We start from the raw sequence: 24612 nt of genomic DNA, 5'->3' as shown, positions 1-24612 counted from the left end.
TGCCAACTTGGATGTAAATAACAATCGCGGCCCCTTTGGTATGCAAAGTTTTCGAGGCCAAATCTCGATTGGAGGCACCTTACACTGTTCCTGGCACGTTACCCCGTTGAAGACATGCTGGCCTGCCAGACAGGCCACAACCGGCTCGCTCCAGGCTGGAATCCAGCGTGCAAAACAATTTGCAGTTTTAGGCCGAGCAAATAATTACCATGATCCAGTACTAAGCTCAACCGCATTTATTGCAAGCGATAGATCTGTGTGTACAGGTACGGGACAGTGTAGCATCTAATACTTCAAAGTACCCTCGTGCGCGTGCTCCATAAGTGCACCCACTAGTTACAGTACATTAATTCTGTTGAGTTGGTACAGGAGAGAAGTATACGAACAAGACGGTAGCTTTCATTTTAAATGGTAGAGCGCATGTCGATGTCGTTATAGTTGAAAACTCGCATATGACACCCTTCGGTGATTTCTACTGGATCACGATAATTCTTTGAGTCAAACTGCAACCCAAACGCTCTGATTAGAGGATGTTTACACGAGTGGGAAACAAATCTCGTTGTGACGTTTCGAGTCCATCTTCCACGTAAAGTGGGGCAGTTGAAGAGTGTGATCGCTTCGAGTTGAGCACGCTGCCAAGGCCGCCTGAGTCACCGCGCCTTACGGCAGTGCTGCCGTCGTGTATTGTCACTCCTCCATTATTTGGAGCTTTTCGATAAGGCGCTTTCCCTAGCGTGTTTCCCTTAAGGTACATGGCGACGCCAAAAATGTTTCACCTAACCTAGAGAGAGCATCCCCCCCCACATGAAAATCTGAGTATTGTCCAATAAAAGGGTCGATCCGCATCCAATCAGAGGGCGCGACGAGGAGCAAAGAAATGGGTTCACTCGTGCAACATTTTCATTGGCCAATATCCGGTTACGCGCGCTGCAACTGCGACTGCAATATGTTTTGACAAGCATCCCATCTGGACGCGTGCGTGTTCGGACGGCAACATCAATTGATGAGCCTCCTGGGCGCAGGGCCGGCACTCAACAAAATGTTTAGAGCGGTCTCATCAATTCTGGTGCGTGCGTGTGTGGCGCTGTACGGCATCCCGGCTGAACTCCAGCCGCCAGACTTCGAGCCGGCAACGTGCCTGCTGTACATAGCAGCCAAACTTATCGTTGACCTTCGTCAAGATGTGGGCAAACCAGGAAGAGAGGGCTCCTCAACGTCAACAACGAGTTGGAGAGAAAATTCGTTCACGTTTTGTTGATACATTGACGCCGCACAACGCGTTTCACTACTAACTCGGCTGTAGGCGCTACTCGCCTCATTACGCCGTGGGTTTAGTCGGAGGACTTGGCGCCCTTGATGCCGCCCTCGTGGGCAGTGTTGGGCTGGCGCGTCAGGCACAGCACACGCTCCCACGTGCGGCCGAAGGGGTCCATGCAGCGCGGCGAGTTGCGCGTGATGGCCTCGATCGGGAAGTACACGACGCGGTTGGCGCTCAGGCCCACGGTGAAGCCGGTGTAACCGGCCATGGCGCCGTGCACAGCGTTCTGGCCCAGCAGCATGCAGTACAGACTGTCGGCGGCGTTGGCCGGCACCGAGCGGATCATGTACGACGGGTCAATGTACTTGACGGTGCACTCCTTGCCCTTCTTGGCAAAGTGCTCCTGGATGCGGTCCTTCATGAAGGCACCGATGGGCGGCAGCTTCTTGTTGCCGCCGGCGTCGGCCTCCACCGACGTGCCCAGCAGCTCCTCGCCGGCGCCCTCAGCAACAACGACCACACCGTGGCCCTGCTCCTCCACAACGCGCTCAAGGTGGTCCAGGCAGCTGCGCGGGCCGTCGAGCTCGATCGGGATCTCCGGGATCAGACACAGGTTGACATCACCGCTGGAAAGCGACGCGTGGGCGGCAATGAAACCGGCGCTGCGGCCCATAAGCTTAACAACACCAATACCGTTGGGTACGCAGCGAGCCTCCGTGCTAGCCGAGCGAATGGCACGCTGGGCCTCCTCGACGGCCGTGTTGAAGCCGAAGCTGCGGTCCAGAAGGTCCACGTCGTTATCGATGGTCTTGGGCACACCGGCGACAGCGACGGCCAGCTTGCGGCGACGGCACTCCTCCGAGATCTTGTTGGCGGCACGGTGGGTGCCGTCACCGCCGATCACGTATACCTGCGAGACGCCGTTCGTCGTCAGGAAGTTGATAATCTTGTCCACGTCGAAGCCACCACGGTTCGAGCCGAGGATGGTGCCGCCGTAGTGGTGAATGTTGGCCACCGTCTTGGGGGTCAGCATGATCGGGGCCTCCTTCTGGTCCATCGAGGTCCAGTTGTAGAAGCCGGCGAAGCCCATGCGGATACCGTAAATCTCGCGCACGCCGTACAGGTTCCACAGGGCGAGGGTGACGTCGCGCACGACGTTGTTGAGGCCGGGGCACAGGCCACCGCAGGTCACGATGGCGGCCTTGACCTTGGCGGGGTCGAAGTACGTGTTCTCGCGCGGGCCGGCGCGCACGTAGGCGCGCGAGACGGCCTCCTGCGAGTCGTTGCGGCGGATGTCGCCGAGGATCACGTCGGACTCGCCCATGATCTTGTTGTAGGTGCTCTTGCGCTCGACCGAGTCCTCGGCCTGCGTGTCCAGCTTGCGGCGGTTGCACACCTGGTTGTCCTCCTCGGGCAGCCACTGACGCAGGTTGGGCACGGGCAGCAGGAACGTCTTCTCGATGCTGACGCCGTCGACGAGCACCATCTCGCCGAAGCCCTTGGGGTGCTTGCTGGCGAACGGCGCGGCCTTGTGGGCGGCCTGGAAGGCGGCGGCCGAGGAGTCGACGGACTCGCGGCGGGTGAAGCTGCTCATGGCGGGAGGTGTTGCGGGTGGAAAGGAAGTGAGTGACGCGCGCTCTAGCTTGCTCTTCTCGTTGTGAGCCCCGCGTCGATGGTCACGGAGGGATCAAGCGCAGCAAAGATTCGAAACGGCCGATCTTGATTGCTCCCCCGCTGATTGGGCAGCGAGCGGACCGAGCGTAAAAAAACGCGCCGCCCCAAGCACCAAAGAACTCCAAATTACGATTACAGTCGAGGTAATTCTTTACAATCGAGTAACAAAGTAGCCTTAACTACTTTAAATAATAACTGAGTAGCCCTGTTTAACGCAGCGAATTATTGACCCTATACTACATAAATCGCAGTCTCTTTCGCGTATTTTTAGCATCTGAGACATCTGCTTGCCACTCGTCACTGCTTGATCAGCTTGCTCACGATGTCCCCGACCGGAGCTGCGGTGGCCGCCGCGACGGCGGCCTCTGTCGCCTCGCGCGCGACTCGCGCGGCGCTGGGCTCTGTGGCGCCCCCAGGTGCGCTCGCCTGCCAGCGAGACTCGTCACTGCGCTCTCTGCGCACAGCCGTGCACGCCTGCCGTGAGCACGTGGTGCCAGCCACGAAGAAGACCAAGGCCCAGCGCTTCTTAGAGCTGGAGCTGGAGGACACGGGTGCGTAAACGGCGGTCGGCTGTGGATTGCATCGTATTGCAATTGGGCCGCTTGCGGCAGCACTGGAGAGGGCGGTATCCTGATTTTTTATTCCGATGATTATGGCGTGCAGTGCTCTTCCCCGAGGGCGGAGGCCAGCCTTGGGATACCGGCAATATCGATGGCGTGCCGGTCGACCAAGTGTACGTGAAGGACGGTCGCTGCGTGCACCGCATCCCTGTGGAGGAGGGGGAGCAGGCGCCGTTCGTGGAGGGCCAGGAAGTGCTGGCCAGTGTGGACTGGGATCGCCGCCTCGACCACATGCAGCAGCACTCGGCGCAGCACCTCTTTAGCGCGATCGCAGAGAAGTACGGCTACGATACGACCACGTGGTCGCTGGGCGAAGAGCGCTGCAACGTGGAGCTTGTGCCGATGGGCAGCGTGGATCCCACCAACGCCGAGGATGGCAAGAAGAAGAGCAAGGAGAAGTACGTGATTCCTGCTGACCTGCTGCAGAAGATCGAGGCGGAAGTGAACGATGTCATCGTGGCAGGCCTAGCCATGACGCCATCATTTGCTCAGCCTGGCACGAAGGAATGGGAGAAGATCGCTGCGAAGTTTGAACCTGGGCAGATGCCAAAGGCCATGCGCATCGTCACGATCGATGGTCTGGATGTGAATCCGTGCTGTGGTACACACGTTCAGAATCTGGCGCAACTCCGATCCCTGCGCGTACTCAGCATCGAGTTCGCACGAGGAGCTAGTCGCGTTTGGTTCGTCGCTGGTGAGCGTGTGAACCGCGAGTTCTCACGAATGTACGTGTCATTTTGACGAGCTTGAGGTCCATAGAAGCTGTTAGCCAACTTTTGCTTTTTGACATGATGCAGGCTGAAGAACGAACACGCCATGACCAAGCTGCTAAGCAGTGCGCCGGATGACCACGCCTCTCGCGTGGAAAAATTGCTTCAGTTTCAGAAAACCGCAGCTAAGGAGCTGAAAAATCTCCAGAAGGAGCTTGCCGCCTCAATTGCGCGTGACCTGGTGGCACGCACTAGTGAAGGTGTCGTAACTTATCACCGCGAGGAAGGGGATCTCGGTTTCCTGCAAACGCTGCTGGGTCTTCTGGGCGACGCAAAAAATGACGCGGTGTTCGTTCTCACGGCTGGAGAGCTGCGCGGCGAGGGTTTGTTCCTCATTGCTGGATCTCCCGAGTTCATAATGGCCCACGGGAGGTCGGTGCTGCCGCTCATTGACGGAAAGGGTGGTGGTGGCAAGAACGGCATCATCCAAGGTAAAGCTAAGGGGCTAGCTAAGGTTGACAGCCTTGTGGCAAAGCTTCAGGAACTCCGTCTGCAACAGTGAGGGCTCGTAGGAGGGAGGTGAAACTACTCGTTTTGCAACTTGCAGCAAAGCCAGAAGCTCTGATATGCAACCAACGCTAGGTGGTGCGGACGTGTATTTCGTCTAAAGTGTAATGCCGAGCCTTACTAGCCCTATGATGTAGTTATCTCTGATCCTTGCGTGGCACGGTGCCATTGGCACCCCTGCGCACATTTTCAGCCAGCGGTTTACACCACCATGGTGTATCCGCGGCGACGAGCGGTGTAAACCTTGAACGCCGTGAATGCCAATCCCACCACCATGGCAACACCGATGACAGTCAAGAAGGATGGACGCCCGAAACCATGGTTGTCCTCAACAGCGTGTGAAAGCGTCGCTTGGCCCTGACCCTGCACGGGCTTGTGGTAGTCGCAAATGGCCTCCCACGTGCCCGTTCTAGCGATGTGGTTCGTCATGATCTTGTAGAACTCGTCCAGCGGGCAGTCCGCAACCGAGCACTTAGTTAGCTTGATTTGCTCACGCTCGGTGAAAGGCGACCACATGTACGTTCGCACAAAGTAGGCCTCCTTAGCATCCGGTTGCTTTTGAGCTTCTTCAGCGGTGAGCTCACGCGCACGCAGCTCGAAGAACATTGTCGTTCCAGGGTGAAGGGAACTCACGTTAAGAGCTACAGGCAGTCCCTCGAAGTGGAACTCCCAGCCCAGCATCATTCCCAGACCATGCAGCAACTCGCGGTGGCCGTGGAACGAAAAGTAGCGGTATTCAGCACGAGACGGCGCCGTCGGCACAGCCCCGCCTTGCAGGGTGTTCATAAGCAAGTCTGCAAAACCTCCCACCCAGTAAGTAATTTCGCGGTCCGTCGAGTAATAGCGCTCCATGAGGTTCGTGAAAGCCAATTGCTCCAGCTTTTCACGCGCATCAACCGTCATTCCATCGGGGAGCGGGAGACCCTCGTCGCGATCGAAGATAAACATGTCAGCCAGGTCCTTCACGCCCAGCACAACATCCTCACCGCCAGGCACATTGGGGATATCGTCAACAGCCACGCCGCAAACTTCACCAAGCAGGTCGAGAACGTCGCGGTATTGCCCGAAAAGCTCCGGTGCACGGGTCTCAGCGTACACGGCAACGTCAGCGTCCATCGTGCTCCTGCACGGGCCCTTGGGCGCAGCAAATGCATGCTCGTTCTCCACCAACTGCATGGTAATAGGCACAGGTTGGTGCGGGAAGCCGGGCGGGCCGGTTCCATCAGGGTAGAGCCCGTAGCCCAGCGCGGTCGCGCTTTGCGAGCAGCGCGTTGCAGCGTCGGCGCGGAAGTACGTCTCGAAGTGCGAGTGGTTCACGCCGTTGAGCGAGCGCGAAAGGAAAGCCTCCTCGTGGTGCGGCTCGTCCACCACGTACGTGTGGCGGACGTGCTCGCCCACGGCCTGCAGCTGGTTCATGCCGATCTCCGTCAGCTGCGTCAGCGGCACCTTGTACGCGTCCAGGTTGGCCTTGTTGCGCGGGCAGGTGACCTTCACCACGTCGTTGGGCGCGCGACTGCCGTGGCGAGACAGCGTCACCAGGCGGCGCAACTCACTGTACAAACACAAGAAAACAATCCGTCAGTACCGACGCGTCCGTCGTGGCGTCATGATGCGTGGTACGTACCTCGGGGCAGCTTCATCGGCGGAGACGGCTCCCGTGGCGAGCACTGCGAGCAGCAGCGTGGACGCGAGTTGGATGACCCGCACCATTCTTGCTTGACACGACGAGAGCTCTGCCTTCTTGGACGAGAAATGAGGACTGTCGAAAAAAGAACTCCGCGACCCGCTATTGTTAGACAACGGACTCTGATTATCAGCTGACATAGTGGGAGTATATAGGGGATTTGCAGAGCTGAATTTATGCACGATCTGTCATTTGGGAGAGAAAATAGCACCAACCTTATATGCTTGATGGGAATCTACAGCGGAACCCGTGATCTTTTTCGGCCGTTGGACGCCGTTGTGGCTGGCAACTTGTTGATACTCCATTACATATTGGATAGGCGGCGACACGATCTACCGTTGGCTGCGGGTCGTTCTGGCATCCGTCCAAGCTTAACTGTTCCTCGCTGAAATGAAGCAGCGAAGACAACTGATCTGCGCTCCTAAATCTCTGTCAACGTCGGCATAGTAAAACGAGGAGCTAAGCATCAGTGCTCATTCCAGGTTTGTGATTTCACTGTATTTAGTTCTAGACTCCAGCAAGTTTATGCCACGAGCTCTGCGCATGCCGACATGCTGTCCGGCACTTGTCGCCGCTGGCACTTCGGTACCGTAGGTTTTGCCAGACTGTTGTGGGCGTGACTGTTCTGGATTCGCGATACGATGCATTCAACTCAGTTGAGACTACAGCGCAATCCGCACACGTCGACTTCAGGTTACAAGACCGACTAGATAGCTCACAGGTACGTAGCGGCGTAGCAAGGTGAAGCAGTGTCTGTTTGTGCTGCACACACCCATCCTACTGATCCAGCACGACCCGCAGAAACGAAGATCACGCGAGGCCAACCGTCCGTGCGTCAATTATCCCAGTATGACCATGTTGCGGTCTTCCTGCAGCCTCTTGCAGTCGTGTGAAGGACTTTGTCCATGAAGACACCAAGCTCCGAGTACGACGCGCGCCATGTTGTCGAAATCATGAATTCACCAAGATGGCTTCATCCGACCTCAGCTCTTTTTGGCCAATGGAGCAAACGGATGTCCCTTTTTTCGACCAATCGTACAGGCGCACTTAGCCGGATCGCGCGGATCGGGCGGCGTGTGTCCTCCGCCCATTGGCCAAAAGTCTGCCGCATTTTGAAGCTCAGCTTCCCCCTTCGCGCGATCCCGAGATCATACCAAACTTACAGTCAGTTTAGCAGCTCGGCCGGATCGACCAAGACCTGCGCTGTGAGCGGCCGCCAGCAAGTCGAGAGATTCAAGGGGGCGCGCACTAGAAGACAAGCATGTCGCTGCTGAAGGAGATCCAAGCGAACGCGGCGGTGGCGTGGAGCCCCGTGAAGCGGCGCGCGGAGCTCTTGGCGCTCGGCTCCAAGGGCGACGGCGGCGTCGGCTTCGAGAACAACGGCGGCGAGTTCAAGCTCGTTGCGATGGACCTCAGCGACCCGGGCCGCGGCATGGTCACGCTGGGCTCCGTCAAGACGGCGTCGCGCTTCACGTCGCTGGCCTGGCGCGACGTCCCGCGCCACCATGACACGTGTCCGTACGGCATCATCGCCGGCGGCATGGCGGACGGCTCCGTGTCGCTCTGGAACCCGGCGCTCATGCTGGACCGCGAACCGGGCACCGAAGCACCCGCGTCCTGCGAGATCGGTCGCATCACGCGCCACAAGGGCGCAGTCAATGCGCTGCAGTTCAACCCGCACGAGGACAGCGCGCACCTGCTCGCCTCGGGTGGCAGCGACGGCGAAGTGTACATTATGTCGCTGGAGAAGCTGGCCAGCCCCGGCGTGTTCACGCCCGGAGGCCCCACCACGCCCCAGGCGCAGGCCAACGAGATCACCAGCGTGGCTTGGAACACCCAGGTGAACTACATCCTGGCCACGGGCTCGCAGAACGGCACGGTCGTAGTCTGGGACCTCAAGCAGAAGAAGCCTTGGTGCGAACTGCGCGACCCCGCGCGTGGAGCTGCCACCGCCATTGCGTGGAACCCCAACGAGGGACTGCAGATTGCTACCGCCTCGGGCGACGACCAGCACCCCGCGGTGAAGCTCTGGGACCTGCGCAACTCCACCAGCACGCCGCTGGCCGAGTTCCACGACCACACGGCTGGCGTTCTGTCCATGTCGTGGTGCCCCAATGACCCCGGTCTTCTGCTGTCGTGTGGCAAGGACAACCGGACACTGCTCTGGGACCTCTTCTCGCGCAAGACGATGGCGGAGCTCCCGTCCGACGCCCCCAATGCCCCTCAGATGGGCTCGGACCAGTTCTTCGGTGGTGGTCTTGCTGGACAGCGCCGATGGAATGTTCAGTGGTCCCCGCAGGTTCCCGCTGTCGCTTCAACGTGCTCGCTGGATGGCAAGCTGCAGATTTGGGGTCTTTCTGGTGGGGGTAATCCGGCTTGCCGCCCTCCCAAGTGGATGCGTCGCCCGGCTGGTGCGTCTTTTGGATTTGGAGGCAAGTTGGTGACGATTGCCAACCCGCAGGAGCCCGCAGCTCCGAACGGCGACCACCGTCGCCTTATTCACATGCAGCGCGTGATCAGTGACACCGGACTCGTGGCTGAGGCGGAGGCTTTGGACCGATCGTTGGAAACGAAGGATTTCAAGGGACACTGCGAGCAGAAGATTGCGTCAGCCGCAACTGCCGAAGAGCGCAGCGTGTGGAGCTTCATGAAAATTCTTTTCGAGAAGGATGCCCGTCAGCACCTGCTGCTTCACCTTGGTTTGGACGCGGAAAAGATTAACGAACTGAACGCCAAGTTCAACCCCGAAGCCGCTGCTGCGCAGAATGCTGCTGCTGCCCAGCCTGCTGCTGATCCGTCTCAGGCACCTGGACCGCAGGTGGACCCTGTGACCGGAGCACTCCTCAGTGATCGCATTGACGTACGTACTTCTTTTCGGCAATCTCACGCGTTTGACCCATGTGACTGATCTGTATGTGTCGTTGTCCTGATTGTTTAGTCTGGCATGGGAGCTGAAGACGTTTTCTCGTCGGGTTTCCACCCGAACGGTGGCGATCAGACGTCTGCTGCATCTCCAGCGTCCCCGTTGTCAGATGTGTCCGCTCTGGCTGCTGCACTGCCTTCCCCGCTGGAGGAAGACAAGAGCAAGCGCTTGGATGCTGTCCCTGCGCCTGTGTACACCGAGGAGTCCGAAAGCACACTGATGCAGGCGCTTTTGGTGGGCAACTTCGAAGTGGCCGTCAACTGCTGTTTGGCTTACAACCAGCTTGCGGACGCATTGTTGCTTGCCTCTTGCGGTGGCCCCGAGCTTTGGGAGAAGACCCAGCGCGCATTCTTTGCCCACCAGCAGCGCCCTGTGATGCGAGTAGTTTCGGCTATCATTAAGAACGAGCTAACCGAGCTCGTAGAGGTCTCGGATCTCGCGGAATGGCGTGAGACGCTTGCGATCTTGAGCACCTACGCTAAGAGCGAAGAATTCCCCTCGCTTTGTGACAAGTTGGCTACGCGACTGGAAGCTGCTGGTGACCTGCACTCCGCGACGCTGTGCTTCATGTGTGCTGTGAACGTTGAGAAGACTGTTAACGCGTGGTGCAAGGAAAGCGAGGTTGAAGCTCGCACGCACGGTCACACATTTGCCCTCCACCGGCTTGTGGAGAAGGTTTCCGTGTTTGCCATGGCTGTGGACCAACCCGACCAGTCCATGGGCCCCGAGGTGGCACAGCGCTTTGCTGAATACGCTTCTTTGGTACGCAACATTAATGTGCTGGGATTCCTGAGGGTTGTGAATTCACTTAGTCTGACTTCTCTGTGGTGTGGAATGCATTCTAGATGGCTGCGGAGGGCCGATTGGATATTGCCGCGAAGTATGCACGGTTCCCCGATCTCAGCTGTGCGATCTTGAAGGACCGCATTTACAACGCTTACCCCATGCAGGGGTACCAGCCGCCTCCGTTCCCGTTCGACGTCGTCCAGATTCAGACCCAGGCTCAAATTCAGCAGCAGCAGCAACAACAACAACAGCAGCAACAGCAACGCCAGGCTGCGGCTCAGCAGCAGCAACCGAGAGGCGGCTACGGCAACAAGCCTTCTTATGGCGCAGCAAGAAACCAGTACGGTGCTCCTGCTGCGCCAACTCCGGCCCCTGCTGCCGCCCCCATGCCTACGCCTGGTGGCTTCGGAGCGCAAAACTCGGGCTACCAGGCCCAACAGCGGACGCCGACTCCCGCGCCTGCTTACCCCGGCCGCCCTGGCGGCTACCAGTCAGCTCCGCAGCAGCCAGGATACCCTGGAGCTGCTGGTATGCCCCCGCAGCCTCAGCAGCCTGGAGGCTACCAGAGCCAGCAGCAACCGGGATACCCAGGCCAGGCTGCGCCGTCGCCGTACCCGAGCAACCCGGCCCCCACGCCGTTCCCGGGGCAGTCTGGTGCTCCTCCGTTCCCTGGACAGCCGCAACAGCCTCCGCAGCAGCCTGGCTACGGTCGTCCGCAGCAACCGGGCTTCCCTGGCCAGCAGGCCCCGCCCCAGCCAGGCTTCCCGTCGGGACCTCCGTCGTCGTCAGGTAACCGGTCGCACCCGCAGATGTACTCCGGCCCTCCATCGACGGGTGGCACTGCTCACATGCCTGGCATGCCGTCCCCTGCGTACGGTGGGGCTCAACGCCCCGGAACAGGATTCGCTCCCCCCGCTGCTACTTCGGCTTCGCCAGCTATCCCTCAAGGTACGGGGGTAAATCCGCTTACTGCTGCGATGGGGTCGTCTCGTATCGCGAAGCCCTCTGTTGATATGAACTCGCACCAGCGCGACGGGTTTGTGAGCAGTGTGGGCAACAAGGAACTGACACTCAAATATGGGAATGCTACGACAGCCTCTCTCTCGCCCCTCGCGAGTGCTGCCCCCAAGGCCGGTGGCTTCCCGCCCGATGTTGTGCCCGGCAGCACGGAGAACGTCGGTCCTCAGGATCTTCCCATTGTGAACGCGTTTAACGACCTCGTTAGTCAGCTCCAGGGTCTTCCGCTTACCATGGTACGTTGAAGTCAGGGTGGATACTAGTTAGATGTTGGCACTTACTGGGTTCTTCGTTATTGTGCAGATGGAGCAGAAGCAGCTGCAGGAGATCCAGAAGGGCAAGGAGATCATGTTCACTAAGCTCAACATCGGCGACCTGTCGCCGGAGGTTGTGTCCCGACTGCACGAGATGGTGGCGTGCTTCGGACAGCGCGATTTTGCCAGCGCACAGGGGATCTACGTTGCGCTCACGGCCTCGGACTGGGCGCAGCACAAGGACTGGCTGCGCGGTCTCAAGTCGCTCATCCACATCTCCATGAAGCGTTTTAGATAAGCAGTCGAGGCAGGATGGCGGCGAGGGAAGTATAGGACGGACGAAAGCGAGCGAACTCAGGTCACGAAGTGAAGTGATCGCACCGTAGTCCACCACCGTAACCGCGTGAAGATAAAACTAGGCCTTTTGTTTCGTGTTTCATGGGTTGCAATTGCGTTGAAGACGGAAACTGGCGAAGCGGAAATTTGACGAACTGTCGACAACGCAGCAGCAAGTGGTGCGGTTATTGCTCCGTGTGCTTCATGAGACAGCTAGCTCCGTGCGCTGCAGACGAACCCAGCGATCCGACGAAGATCAAACAAACATCATCGTCGCGATTGCTCTTATGTAGCGAAGTACTACAAGTATACGAACTACGGGGTACTGTTCTTCATTGCAAGACTCATATTTTTTTTATTGCTCAAGAACAAGAAGGACTGTCGAACTTCTCGAGCGACATGCCGAAGCCATCAGCAACCCCTTTAGGGAGTCGAAAGAATGAATAAGCCGGAAGGCATCCTCCTTCGAGCTCTATGACCACCGACTCTCCCTCATACTTGGTAATTAAAGTGTCGTTCAACAACACTCGCCGCATCTCATTTACTTCCGGTGCTAGCCGCAAAGCCGTGCAACCCTCTCCGCCAATCAGAGCGCGCCAAACACCTTGAAGTGTGATAGCAGCACGCAGTCTGGATCGCCGTAAAGCTGTCGCCACCGTCACCTGCCAGCATGCGCCGCCCGCCGCTTACAGCCAGCTAAGAGGGATCGCTCATTCTTGTATTTCGACCCTAGAGCTCACCCACCCTCCTTCAGCCCCCCCCCGCACCCAGCAATGCCCGACAGTCGCCGCAGAAAGGTGCTCACAACCGCCACGGTGAACCCCAACATCGTCAAGGCCGAGTACGCCGTGCGCGGTGCACTCGTTTTGCGCTCCGTCCAGTACACGGAGCGCCTGGCCCGCGGGGACAAGTCGCTGCCCTTCGACAAGGTCATCCCGTGCAACATCGGCAACCCGCAGGTGCTCAAGCAGGCGCCCATCGAGTTCCACCGCCAGGTGCTGGCGCTCGTCAACGTGCCCGGCCTCGTGGACCAACCGGAGGCCAATAGGCTCTTCCGGGAGGACGCCATTGAGCGTGCCAAGTTCTACATCAACAACATCGTGGGCGGCACTGGCGCCTATGGCCACAGCAAGGGCACGAACGTCGTCCGTGAGGAGGTCGCGCGCTTCCTGCAGCGTCGCGACAACCACCCGGCCGACCCGGAGGACATCTACCTCACAGACGGCGCCAGTCCGGCCGTGCAGAACTCGCTGCTGGCGCTGATCCGTGACGAAAACGACGCGATCCTGGCCCCCATCCCGCAGTACCCGCTGTACTCGGCGGCCATCGCCATCAACGGCGGCTCCCTGGTGGGCTACTACCTGGATGAGGAAAAGGCGTGGGGTCTGGACGTGAAGGAGCTGGCGCGTGCTGTGAAGGAGGCTCGCGACGCGGGCAAGACGGTGCGGGCCATGGCTGTGATCAACCCTGGCAACCCCACGGGTCAGTGCCTGTCGGTGGAGAACATCGAGGCGATCATCAAGTTCTGCAAGGACGAGAACATCCTGATCCTGGCCGACGAGGTGTACCAGGAGAACGTGTACGCCGAGGGCAAGAAGTTCGTGTCGTTCAAGAAGGTGCTGCGCGACATGGGCAAGGCGTACGACGACGTGGAGCTGATCTCGTTCCACTCGACGTCCAAGGGCTTCACGGGCGAGTGCGGTCGCCGCGGTGGCTACATGGAGCTGGTCAACATTGACGACGGCGCCAAGGACCAGTTCTACAAGCTCATGTCGGTGAATCTGTGCTCGAACGTGGAGGGCCAGCTGATGGTGGGAATGATGACCAACCCGCCGCAGCCCGGCGATGCCTCGTACGAGCGCTATATCGAGCAGCGTGACGGCACGCTCGAGGCGCTCAAGCGTCGCGCTGTGAAGCTGGTCAAGGCTTTCAACGAGCTGGAGGGCGTCACGTGCAACGAGACTGAGGGCGCGATGTACACGTTTCCGAAGATCACGATTCCGGCCAAGGCCGTTGAGGCCGCGAAGGCTGCGGGCATGGCGCCCGACGCCTTCTACTGCATGCAGATGCTGGACGAGACGGGAATTGTGGTGGTGCCTGGCTCGGGTTTCGGCCAGAAGGAGGGCACGTGGCACTTCCGCTCGACGATCCTCCCTCCCGAGGAAGCTGTGGACGAGGTGATCGAGAAGACGGTCAAGTTCCACGCCAACTTCATGGACAAGTACCGCGAGTTGTGTGCCAGAACGGCTTGATGTGTTTGTTGGCCGGTCACCAACGCCGGAAAAAATGCTGTGTGGTACGCTACCGCTAGGAGGCAAATGGTGTTAATATTCATATTCGAGTTGAACAAGTTGTAATGCGATTTCAAATAGTTTGGTCAATTCACTCAGCGTGGCTAGATGGACTGGTAAGTTACTTTAGGGGGACTGGATCTTGCTAGCGTTTGGGCGTTCCTGGTGTACCGGAGGCTTTCTGCGGTTTGAGGGCCCCTACTCCGTTGTTGTCTATTGTCCCTAACCTGCCGGATGGTCCAGGGGCCAACGCTAGGGTCGCACTGCTGGGCTTTGTGCTACTTGACGGGCTTGCTTCTCGCTTGGCTGGAGCTGACGGCCTGATAATCGGTATCTTCGTGATCACGCCTGTGTCCTTGGGCAAACCCGTTCCAGTTCTTGTAGGCCCCAAAGAACCTTTGCTCCCAGCCGCTACGATTTTCCCCGTAGAATTGGCTACCTTGACTGCCTGAGGCATCTTCGCATGACCAGGTCGCGCGGTCGCGCAATTCGGTAGCGTAGTAAGTGGCGGTGCAGGTTTACTCGGAGTTTTAGGCGCCGCCTTCATTTTGTTTGGGTCGGGCTTCGATCCAATTCCCATGGCTAAGGCCATCGAGCTGCTTCCTGTTCCCAAGCCCAGTCCACTCGCCATACCCCCACCGACGCTCATCCCATTCCCTCGTCCGCCTTCTTTTCCAGGCACCCTCGCTATCTTGTTCACGAGATCGAACGACTTTACTCGAGCCCTCCGCACGACTTGTCCGTCCTTCCCTACAACTAAAGTGTACTCAAGCATGCTCGACCACTTGGAGTCTGCGGAGGAATCTTCGTGGTCGGTCATCAGCCCTAGATTCTCCTCCTCAGTCAACTTCTTCTTGTCTTCGGAATCGTCTTGCGGTCGACGTGGCTGACCCACATTACTTGCTTCCACAACTTGTCGGGTTTCGTGAAGAGCATTCGCCACGTCCCGATCACTATCAATAGTCGATTCATCCAAGAATTGCCGGATTCGATCGAGGGACTTCTCGTCCGATAAATAAGATAGTGCATTCTTCCACAGTGGCACGAGCGAGATCGCCTTGAGACGAACGTTGGGTATGGGGTCGTCAAGAAGATCGATCGCAACCTCCAGAAAGTTTCGCTGGAAGTACAGTCGACTGTTTAAACTGAGCGCGTAGACACATGCGTCAAGGTAGAGAATCCGCCGCCAGTAGCTTTTCGAGTGGCCATACTCGCTTCGAAGTCTGCTGAGTAAGGAATAACGATGGCTTGCGGTGTCATTATACCGGATGCACTTGAGCACCACTTGCATGGCAAGCAGCTGAACGGGGCGCGCGCCATCCTCGATAAAATCAAAGATGATCGGAATCACCATCTCGTACATCTGTGCGGATGAAAACCACGACGGAAATTGCTGCATCGTTTCGAGAAAAACGATTTGGTCTCGATTTCGACTTGGAGGCAGAATTTCGTGGTATTCAATGACAGACTTGATGATCGCGTCGAGAATCACCCCCTGGTTGCAGATAAATAACAGCAAATTAGATTCCGATAATCCGATGATGGCCTAACTCACTGACGATTACCTTCTGCTCCTCGTCGTTTGGATTGATCATCGCCGCTAGCAACTGCGGCGCTCGAGAAATTGCCGTACCCTGGACTACTGGTGACTCATCGTTCATCAAGTTCAAGACCAATGTCCTGAGATAGCGCAACGCTCGCTGCTGACCAAGCAATAACGCAACCTCGTGGATTCCAGCAGCTATGGAATGTCGAACCTAGAATAAATAACAGGAAGCCGTTAGTTCTAGGTACAACCAAGCTATTGAAGAGACCCAGAAAATACTTACCTCCTCGTTTGGGTCACTGGCCAACTTTGCCAGGAGATCGTCCATCAAAGTTGACGCATACGTTGTACCGAAGGCTTTTACGATAGCGGGGAAGTTGTACGCACAGAACTGCCGAATTTCGAGCTCTTCATGAGAACAAAGTTTGGCATAGCTCTGGAGCAAAGATTGTCCGATATCGTTTCCAAGGTGGTTCAGGGTGGACAGCTTTGTGACGAGGTGTCCATACCGTTCTGCAAGGGATGGTACCAGGTAATCGGGTAAAGATTCCGCCATACTGACAAATTCTGGGATGATCAGCTTGACACGGTCCTTTGCCGGGAAAAAGTCGATAAGTGACACCAGAGTAAGAAACGCTGTTTGCTTGACCTGCAGAAGGAACCAAGTAAGAACGTTAGTAGCAATTCACACAAGAGTGAAAACGTTGAGGGATGTCAAACCTGTTCTTCTTCATCCTGTAGTAGCTCTAATAGCTCCGGGAGTAACTCTGAACAAGCGTGTTCTTCTCTGTAACGTAGCAAAACCAGTAATAAGAAGTTAGCAGATCACATTGCCTCCAGTACGTAAGAACGAGCATTGCCAAGCTCGTACCCGACAGCTCGTGCTAATCCGTCTAACTGAATGCACATGCATTTGCGAACTTCAGCATCAGTGTCTTGACAAAGCGCCATCATCTGAGGATAGTGAAAACGATGAGCAAATTAGCATAAGTATGAAAGATTGTTCCTGCGACATATACCGCGTATGTAGATATCGTACCTTTTGAAAGTAAAGTCCTTCAATGTCCGGAGCAGACAATAAGTTCAAAGCAGTAATAGCGCCCAATACAAAGCAGCATATTAATCTAGAGCCGGGAGTTTGAGATACATCACCCTTCTCAATGGCCACTCGAAGAATCTGAATAACGGTGATGTTAGTACTGCGGTGACGCTACTGAGGTGCCGTATCGTACTCGCGTACCTGCGTCTTCTTCAGTGACGCTCCTAGGCGTGGCAGCAATGCAATGACAGCCAGGCTTGCCTCCTCTGCGTAGTCCTTCTGTTGAATTTCTGTGATAATATCGAGAGCGAAAGGCACCAGCAACTTGGCAACCTGCTCGTCTGAGAGAAGAAACACCGCGTTCTTCTTCTCCGTTCGACAGGCTTCAAGTTGCTCAGCGTACTCTTCATGGAACGTGACCACCGGATAGCTCAGCACTTTGCCATCCACAGTCGCGCATGCTAAGCTCGCTAGGCCCTTGAATAGCTCGAGGAGAACCGCAGGGTCCGCATTCATCTCGGATTCATACTTTTGCCAAACTCCCTAGACAACATCAGAGTCAATGACTGGCTTGGTAATCACATGAAAAGAGATATGGTTGAACTCACCTTCATGCAGTCAAGCATGACGCTCAGATTTGTCTTCGAGTTGTTGCTCGCCAGAATCTTTGGCAGCGAGTTCAAGATGCTGATCTTCTGCTTGTCGAGCCCTGTCTTGAGTAACTTTTCTGTCCTCTCCATCTCCGGCATGTTCTCGTCGACATTGAGCTTTTCAAGGTCCGATTGCGACTGTAGATGCAACACAGCAAAAGGTTAGCATGGTTACCACCATACGAATGCACTGCCAGCTTAATCGTACCAATGTGTCCTCGCGTTCGAAGCATTCCGCTTCACGCTCGTTAAAGAAACTCAGCTCTTCCATTTTGAATGACGTCGAATGAAGTGGCGGACTGGAACACTCGTAGAACCTCCCACTTCATCCCCCGGAGCGCGAAATCCCCACACGCCAACTCGGCGGGTCTCTTCCGCTGCGTTCTAATGGCCCCACGCCGCGTTCACGCTCGCGCGCTCGTATTTAGAAGCGCCCGCTCCCTAGATAGCTCTGCACGCCGTCAGTCATGGCAATTTGCTCTTGCCGCAGCTATTTTTGAGAACCTGCTCATTCTCGAAACCCCTCCATACAGTCTCGATAAGCTTCAAGCTAACTTGCTTCAAGCAACATCCTATAACGGCTACGAGTCCTTATCTTAGCACGAATGCAGACTATGACGCTGACAAGAGGCAGCGTTGCAAGGATACTAACAGACTCGTTTAATTAGGCTTGCCCCGTCACCTAGAAGCTGTTGTTACCTTCGGCAAGAGGCATGACCTCGACGTATTTTTGCCAAATGAAGGCCACCTCCTTCTCCTTCCCCTCGATGAGCTGCTGTTGGCGCCGGTGCTCGGTCTCCCGCTGGGATTCACTTAGTAACAATTCTTCGCGCAATCGGAAGATCTCTCGTCGGAATAGCTGTTCCTTGACCTGCGCCTTTTCCACTGTTGCGGTTAGCTTCGCCACTTTTTCGCGTAGCTCGACGAGCAGCTTCTGCTTGTCCAGCTGCTGCTCGGTTACGTCGATCTTCTCCCGTTCGCGCTCTTCAGTCTCCTGAATGCGGTCCCGCTCAATCCGTTCCAGCTCTTCCTGACGGTCTTGACACTGTCTCCGAAGCGCTTCAATCTTCAACTCGCGTTTCGCCAGTCGGGCTTTCAACGAAGACTGGTTCGACTCCGCCGCCTCCACATGCCGCCGCAAAGTTGCCACCAGCTCGCGCTCCTTTTTGCGTAAGCTGGCGTTCTGCAGCTTCAGCTCATCCGCTGACGTTATGGCTGCTTGACACTTGGTCTTCCACGCACGTGCGTCGTCGGCTTTCGCCTGAAGTTCCCGTTCAAGCTCGCGCTCCGCAGCCTTTTGCGCTGAAAGTTCCTGGTCTGCACGGTGAAATTCACCCTCCCAGTGCTCGCACTGCTTCTCCTTCCCGCGTAGTGCAGCTTCCAGGGTCTTTTCACGCTGCTCGCCGTCGTGCAGCTGCATTTCGCGCGTCAAGATGCTGCGTTTGGCTTCGGCGACCTGCGCCTCGAGGCTCTCGATCTGCGTCATGGCGTCGGACACGAAGCTCATGCGGCACTCGAGCTCGTCCGACGTCTCGCTGAGCTGTGTTGTCACCGCCGCCACCTGGTCCTGCAGCGCCGAAAGCTCCTCGTCTCGGGCGCGCAGCTTGGCTCGAAGAGCACGCACCTCGGCTGCCAACTCCAGCTCCACGCGCGCTTCATCGTCGCTGTCCATCGCGTCTCTTCGCGGCCAACCGCCCTACTAACTACATGTCGGACTTGAGGCAAGTCACTTGACTGCGGGTACAGCAGTTGCAGTAAGTGCAGCCAGCGATTTGCAAACGAGGCGTCTCCAGTCTCGTGTCACGCGCATCAACCGCCCGAGATTCAGCCTAGATTCGCCGCGGCAACGCGAACGAAATCGTCAACATCGGCTGCCAGCCAGCCAACCGTCAGTGACTGCAACAACATGCACCTGCAGCCACAGTTCTCAGTTGTAACAATGCCCTCATACACTTGCACTGCATTTTGGCAGCGCATGTGCATCACATCGCCGCGTAGTATACTGGCGCGAGGTGACCTCGCGTCGTCGCAGCCATCAATAATGGCTTGGTGCTTGGGGTGGTCGGTCCACAACTTCAATCCGGCGGCGCCACGAATAGCCGCGCTATCTTTAGCGGCGGCCTCCAATTGGAGCAAATCCTCCCATCTGTGGATGGATTTCTTGTCCCAACTTCAGCACTCACGCTTTTGATCCGCTAGTGCCAGTCGATGGTAACGGCGCTCGGCTGCTCCTCGTCCACAGTAACTTCGGCAGGAGACCGACCATCACTCCGACTTTTGGTCCGCAATGGAGCGCACGCACTCGCTCCCCGTCACGCCGCCGCCCATGCTGTCCGCGCCCGGGTCGCCGCCGTGCTCGCCGCCGCCCGGCGTGTCCAAGTACGTGGTGGGCGTGTGCGCCATGGAAAAGAAGACGCGCTCCAAGCCCATGCGCGAGATCCTGCGCCGCCTCGAGAAGAAGCGGCAGTTCGACGTGTTCGTGTTCGACGACGACACGATCCTCAACCGCCCCGTGGAGGCGTGGCCGGCCTGCGACGCGCTCATCTCGTTCTACTCGACGGGCTTCCCGCTCGAGAAGGCCGAGGAGTACGTGCGCCGCGTGCGCCCCGTGCTGGTCAACGAGCTGGGCATGCAGCACGTGCTCTTTGACCGCCGCAAGGTGTACGCGCTGCTCACGCGGCATGGGATCCAGGTGCCTCGCCACGTCATCGTGAACCGAGACCTGCCTGGCGACGTGCAGGACGAGCTCATTGAGCACGACAACTACGTCGAGATCAATGGCGTGCGCATCAACAAGCCGTTCGTGGAGAAACCGGCGGACGCCGAGGACCACAACGTCTACATTTACTACCCGACGAGTGCGGGTGGAGGCAGCAAACGGCTCTTCCGAAAGGTGGGGGACCGCTCCAGCGAGTTCTACCCGGATGTGAACCGTGTGCGGCGCGACGGGTCGTACATCTACGAGGAGTTCCTGAATACTCAAGGAACAGACGTGAAGGTGTACACTGTGGGCTCGAGTTACGGCCACGCGGAAGCGCGCAAGTCACCCGTGCTTGATGGCCGCGTGGTGCGCGACTCGGCGGGCAAGGAGGTGCGCTATCCTGTCATCCTAAACTCGACGGAGAAGGAGATGGCCAGGAAAGTGTGTCTGGCCTTCCATCAGACGGTGTGCGGCTTCGACCTCCTGCGTGTGCGAGGCAGTTCATACGTGTGCGACGTGAACGGTTGGAGTTTCGTCAAGAACTCGAAGAAATATTACGATGATTGCGGGCTGATATTGCACAATTATTTGGTGTCGGCCCTGCGCTCGAGGTACTTTCGTCAACGTCGTGCCAATTCACTAACATCTATGGGTACCCAGATGTGTCCGCAGTATGCCACAGAGGCCAGTGCGATGAGCAACGGAGGGCACGACTGGCGTGAACACACTCGCCCAAGCTCTGGCTCAGATGCGTCGGAATCGAGTGTGGCAAGCGCCAGTAGCGCAGGACTGCTGCTGGATGACGAAAACCGCGAGGAGCTACGGTGCGTTATTGCTGTGGTACGCCACGGTGATCGCACACCCAAACAAAAGCTCAAAACGCTCGTTTGGGAGAGAGATCTGGTTGACTTCTACGAGAAGCGCCGAAGCGAAGGCAAGTACGACGAGGTGAAGGTGAAGGCTGTCGCTGATCTGCAGGAGCTGCTGGACTTAGTACGCAGCCTCATCAAGGCATACGCTCCAGGGGTCGGCTCCAAGGAAGCTGTGTGGGAGGTCGAGGGTGGCGACAGCTTCGAGAAGTTACTGCAGATGAAACGAGTGCTAGAGAGATGGAAATTCGCTGGTATCAACCGAAAGGTGCAGTTCAAGCCTCACAAGAGCTATGCTGCTGCTGCCGCTGCCTACGCGGAAGGCCCAGATGGGTCTGAAAAACCGAAGGTCCTCATGATTTTGAAGTGGGGAGGTGATCTCACGGAACGCGGTAAGCAACAGGGAGAAGAGCTGGGCCAGTCCTTCCGAAACAGTCTGTACCCAGTTGAAGTGGAAGAGGGCGGTTTGCTGCGCTTGCACTCAACATTCCGCCACGATTTGAAAATCTTTACGTCGGACGAGGGTCGTGTGCAAATGACTGCTGCTGCTTTCGCTAAGGGGTTCCTCGAGTTGGAAGGAGACCTGACGCCTATCCTTGTGAGTCTCGTGACGACGTTGGGGAGAGGTACGATCATGATGGTTTACCCATTCTAATGTGCAGTGTTGCTCACTTGCCTCTATTTATTTCGTACAGATGCCAATAAGATGCTGGATCACTCAGGACAAGCAGACGCTACAGAAGAGATGCAGATCACGAAGACAAAGCTAAGGAACTTGCTTCAGCGCGACTACTCCTCCGTCGAGGAGATGAAGGCAGCCATTGCACCGTTGAAGACCGAGTCCATCATCCAGGCATTGGATATCATAAAGAATCCGAAGGATGCTCTGGTTCGTTTGCTTGAGCTCGTCCGCAAATTTAGAGCTGAAATCGCGGAGCGTGTTCAAGATAAGCGTAAGTTGGCAGCTCCTTTGGATACCGGGTATATTCTTTGCCCTATCTGACATCCGTTGTTTCGTGTCCAGAATCTGATGAAGCTACGCCACTGTACATGGGAGAAACATTCTCGCTCATGTTTGAGCGCTGGGACAAGATCTGCCGCGACTTCTTCTCAACTAAGACGGATACGTTCGACCTGAGCAAGATTCCAGACATTCACGACTGTATCAAGTACGACTTGCTCCACAACTCGAGCGTCAGCTGGAAGTGCGGCCTCGAGCTCTTCAAGCTCGCAGAGGCCCTCGCACGTTGCTACGTCTCTCAGGAATACGGCATGGACATTACCGAGAAGCAATCAATCGGCAACCGCGTTTCGCAGGCGCTTTGTGCGAAGATTCGGGCTGACATCGTGACCGTCATGTCGGCTTCAGCGGAACAGGAGCAATCATCATCGTCATCGAGGAGCTTGTACGGAAATGGTGACGCCACTGAGGACGGCGCCGTTGATCTTGCTGACCAGGACATCGAACACCACGGATACCGCTTGGATCCGTCCTACGCAAAGGAATTGCGTATCAAAAGCCCAGGCACCCAAGTCCGAACGCGACTATACTTCACAAGTGAAAGTCACCTGCACACACTGCTCAATGTGCTGCGCTTCCAGTGTCCATCGTGGCGCGCGCGGCACCAGGACGGCGGCGAGGATGACGAGTACGATATTTCGCTCGAGCAGGAGAAGTTCAGCAATGAGATTCTTAAGCGTATGGGTATCAGCGTCAACGACCACATGACCCAGCGCAAATACGTCTTCCGCGAGTCCAAACTCATCTCGGACAGCAGTCGCCGCGCGCTGGACCGGGTTGCTGAGATCAATTACCTCGCGCACATCGTTATTCGGGTCTTTGAAACCCCGTCTCTACCGGAAGACAGCGAGGACCGCTTCCGCGTTGAGATCTCGTTCTCCCCTGGCGTGAAGGACGGTCTCGTCGACTCTCCGGATGGCGCCGACGGCGTTGAAGAAACGATCTACCTCACCAAGAACATGACGGGCGTCATGTTCGAAGATATGCTGGCGGCTTGTGTGTCGTCGGTCCAGAGCAGCTCCGTCTAAGTGGACAGAACCTAGCACATCTTACATCCGAGACAATAGAAATGGATCATTTTAACAGCAAAACACAAAATCTCATTCACATCTTCATTAGCGAAGGTGTCTGGGGTTTGGCTGGCATGTGCGTCCGCGGTTTACTCCTGGCCGATCCACTCGGTAAAGCGCTGCGCGTGGTAGGCAGCGGACAGCGCTCCGAGCGACGCCACTGACACCGGAAGCGGCTTCTTGGTGCGCACGGCGCGCACGCCCATAGCGCCCATGGTGATGGAGGACATGAGCAGCGCCACGCCGTGGCCGTTGGTCATCTCGCCCTTCTGCAGCAGGAAGCCCGCCACACCGAAGCCGGCGCCCAGCGTCACGCCCGCTACCAGCGACGGGACGCTCTTGGTCTTGAGGTAGCCGAAGACGCCGCCCGCCGCCAGCAGGCCGCCCATTGTGTACGTCGGGTGGTGCGCCATCGTAGCAATCGACAAGCAATCGAGGTCTTTGGAAAGTGAGGCTCGGAACGAGCTTGACAAGCGAAGTTTACTCCCAGGATCGGTACACTGTACCAGCTGTGTTGACTCCAGAAACCTCTCATATTTCATACGAGAGCTATGCGTAGGCTGGGATAGCTAAAGGATTTTGTGTGAGGTAAAGCCACGCGATAATTCTGGGAAAATAAGGAAAAACAACAATTTTCGTAGCTGTGGGTGCGTTCAATCCTCGTAATATATTTATTTTAGGGTCTGGCGATAGTGATAGGGCGGCAGCGTGCTGTAAAAAAAACGAAGCGTTAACGTCCTGGCCGAGCTCGTGCAATTTAGGCACTGACCGGTAACGCCAGCGAGAATTCAGCGCGTTGTAGACAAGGTCTATGTTTTCACAAGGTTGCTGCGCATTGTCTGGGAGACCATTTTTCTACTAGTATTTGTTTTATCCTGAAAGTGCAAGTTCTGCATTGGTTGTTCTCAGACAGATAGTTTAGAAGAAAGACTCTCAGATGCGGTATGCCAATGTGACACAATCGAAAACTATACTTCGTTCGAAGTAAGTAAAGTGAACGCGTGTGCTTCTAGTTGGCGTTAGTATAAAACCCGTTTTATACTTTAGTGTCCGGTACAGTAGTTGGCGACTACTTGTGCAACTGCGCGTTGGGGGTTAAGCCACAACTCTATGGACGCTTCTAATAGTCGAATGCAGGCAGATGCTGCGGCTGCAAAGCAGGCGCAGAAGATGCCTGCGGATAGCGGTTTTGCCAGCACAAGGTTTGATATTCGAGTCAAGAAGCGCGATTAGTGGACGATAACTACGGCCATCTACTGCGCCTGCTTCGCAGCCGCAGCATCTGGCCGGTAATACAGGATAGTTCAGTGAGAAATGATGCAGTCCTGTTTACTTTTAAAAATTTGCAAACAGTTATTTTGCTCTTCAGAAGTTTTTTGCACGCTCGCTAATTGCGATTTCGATGTCTCCTAAGCGTTACCTGTAACAGGGAATACATTTCGTGACGAACTAAGGGTTGTGAGGCTGGTACTTGTAAGCCAGCAAGCTGGTCTCCCAGGATACATGCTCTAGCTAGATGAAGCAGCTATGAGCAGATAGTATTTCAAACACGCACCGTTATGGATCAATCAGGAACCGGACGATGTCATCCGATAC

General features: G+C 56.6%; 9 protein-coding genes across 9 annotated transcripts; 4 read left to right on the top strand and 5 right to left on the bottom strand.

The window, feature by feature from the left end:
• Positions 1 to 1229: 1229 nt before the first annotated feature.
• PHYSODRAFT_343844 (hypothetical protein) lies at positions 1230 to 2852 on the bottom strand (the record flags this gene model as incomplete). The annotated part of the gene is made up of 1 exon (XM_009517423.1): positions 1230 to 2852. The coding sequence occupies one exon, from the start codon at positions 2850 to 2852 to the stop codon at positions 1332 to 1334; it is 1521 nt and encodes a 506-aa protein (XP_009515718.1). The 3' UTR covers positions 1230 to 1331.
• A 402-nt stretch (positions 2853 to 3254) lies between these two features.
• Positions 3255 to 4824, top strand: PHYSODRAFT_552182 (hypothetical protein; the record flags this gene model as incomplete). The annotated part of the gene is made up of 3 exons (XM_009517422.1): positions 3255 to 3483; positions 3596 to 4277; positions 4350 to 4824. 3 exons carry the CDS (start codon positions 3255 to 3257, stop codon positions 4822 to 4824), a joined length of 1386 nt encoding a protein of 461 aa, XP_009515717.1.
• A 76-nt stretch (positions 4825 to 4900) lies between these two features.
• PHYSODRAFT_358508 (hypothetical protein) lies at positions 4901 to 6568 on the bottom strand. The gene is made up of 2 exons (XM_009517421.1): positions 6454 to 6568; positions 4901 to 6381 (listed from the first exon to the last, which is right to left on the bottom strand). Exons 1-2 carry the CDS (start codon positions 6537 to 6539, stop codon positions 5031 to 5033), a joined length of 1437 nt encoding a protein of 478 aa, XP_009515716.1. The 5' UTR covers positions 6540 to 6568; the 3' UTR covers positions 4901 to 5030.
• A 1206-nt stretch (positions 6569 to 7774) lies between these two features.
• Positions 7775 to 11791, top strand: PHYSODRAFT_322106 (hypothetical protein; the record flags this gene model as incomplete). Its single annotated transcript, XM_009517420.1, has 4 exons — positions 7775 to 9373; positions 9452 to 10198; positions 10282 to 11475; positions 11543 to 11791. The coding sequence occupies 4 exons, from the start codon at positions 7775 to 7777 to the stop codon at positions 11789 to 11791; spliced, it is 3789 nt and encodes a 1262-aa protein (XP_009515715.1).
• Positions 11792 to 12602: 811 nt separating this feature from the next.
• PHYSODRAFT_476244 (hypothetical protein) lies at positions 12603 to 14081 on the top strand (the record flags this gene model as incomplete). The annotated part of the gene is made up of 1 exon (XM_009517419.1): positions 12603 to 14081. One exon carries the CDS (start codon positions 12603 to 12605, stop codon positions 14079 to 14081), a length of 1479 nt encoding a protein of 492 aa, XP_009515714.1.
• A 184-nt stretch (positions 14082 to 14265) lies between these two features.
• PHYSODRAFT_471454 (hypothetical protein) lies at positions 14266 to 17626 on the bottom strand (the record flags this gene model as incomplete). Its single annotated transcript, XM_009517418.1, has 9 exons — positions 14266 to 15615; positions 15686 to 15877; positions 15950 to 16315; positions 16387 to 16453; positions 16538 to 16620; positions 16706 to 16843; positions 16907 to 17248; positions 17314 to 17493; positions 17564 to 17626. The coding sequence occupies 9 exons, from the start codon at positions 17624 to 17626 to the stop codon at positions 14266 to 14268; spliced, it is 2781 nt and encodes a 926-aa protein (XP_009515713.1).
• A 411-nt stretch (positions 17627 to 18037) lies between these two features.
• On the bottom strand, positions 18038 to 19027 carry PHYSODRAFT_322103 (hypothetical protein; the record flags this gene model as incomplete). The annotated part of the gene is made up of 1 exon (XM_009517417.1): positions 18038 to 19027. One exon carries the CDS (start codon positions 19025 to 19027, stop codon positions 18038 to 18040), a length of 990 nt encoding a protein of 329 aa, XP_009515712.1.
• A 615-nt stretch (positions 19028 to 19642) lies between these two features.
• Positions 19643 to 22974, top strand: PHYSODRAFT_309294 (hypothetical protein; the record flags this gene model as incomplete). The annotated part of the gene is made up of 3 exons (XM_009517416.1): positions 19643 to 21551; positions 21621 to 21878; positions 21950 to 22974. The coding sequence occupies 3 exons, from the start codon at positions 19643 to 19645 to the stop codon at positions 22972 to 22974; spliced, it is 3192 nt and encodes a 1063-aa protein (XP_009515711.1).
• Positions 22975 to 23027: 53 nt separating this feature from the next.
• Positions 23028 to 23481, bottom strand: PHYSODRAFT_284266 (hypothetical protein). The gene has a single exon (XM_009517415.1). The coding sequence runs from the start codon at positions 23403 to 23405 to the stop codon at positions 23106 to 23108; it is 300 nt and encodes a 99-aa protein (XP_009515710.1). The 5' UTR covers positions 23406 to 23481; the 3' UTR covers positions 23028 to 23105.
• Between the last annotated feature and the right edge of the window lie 1131 nt (positions 23482 to 24612).

The sequence above is a fragment of the Phytophthora sojae genome, assembly GCF_000149755.1.
Source record: "Phytophthora sojae unplaced genomic scaffold PHYSOscaffold_1, whole genome shotgun sequence".
Lineage (NCBI taxonomy): Eukaryota > Oomycota > Peronosporomycetes > Peronosporales > Peronosporaceae > Phytophthora > Phytophthora sojae.
This window is presented reverse-complemented; position numbering and strand designations above follow the sequence as displayed.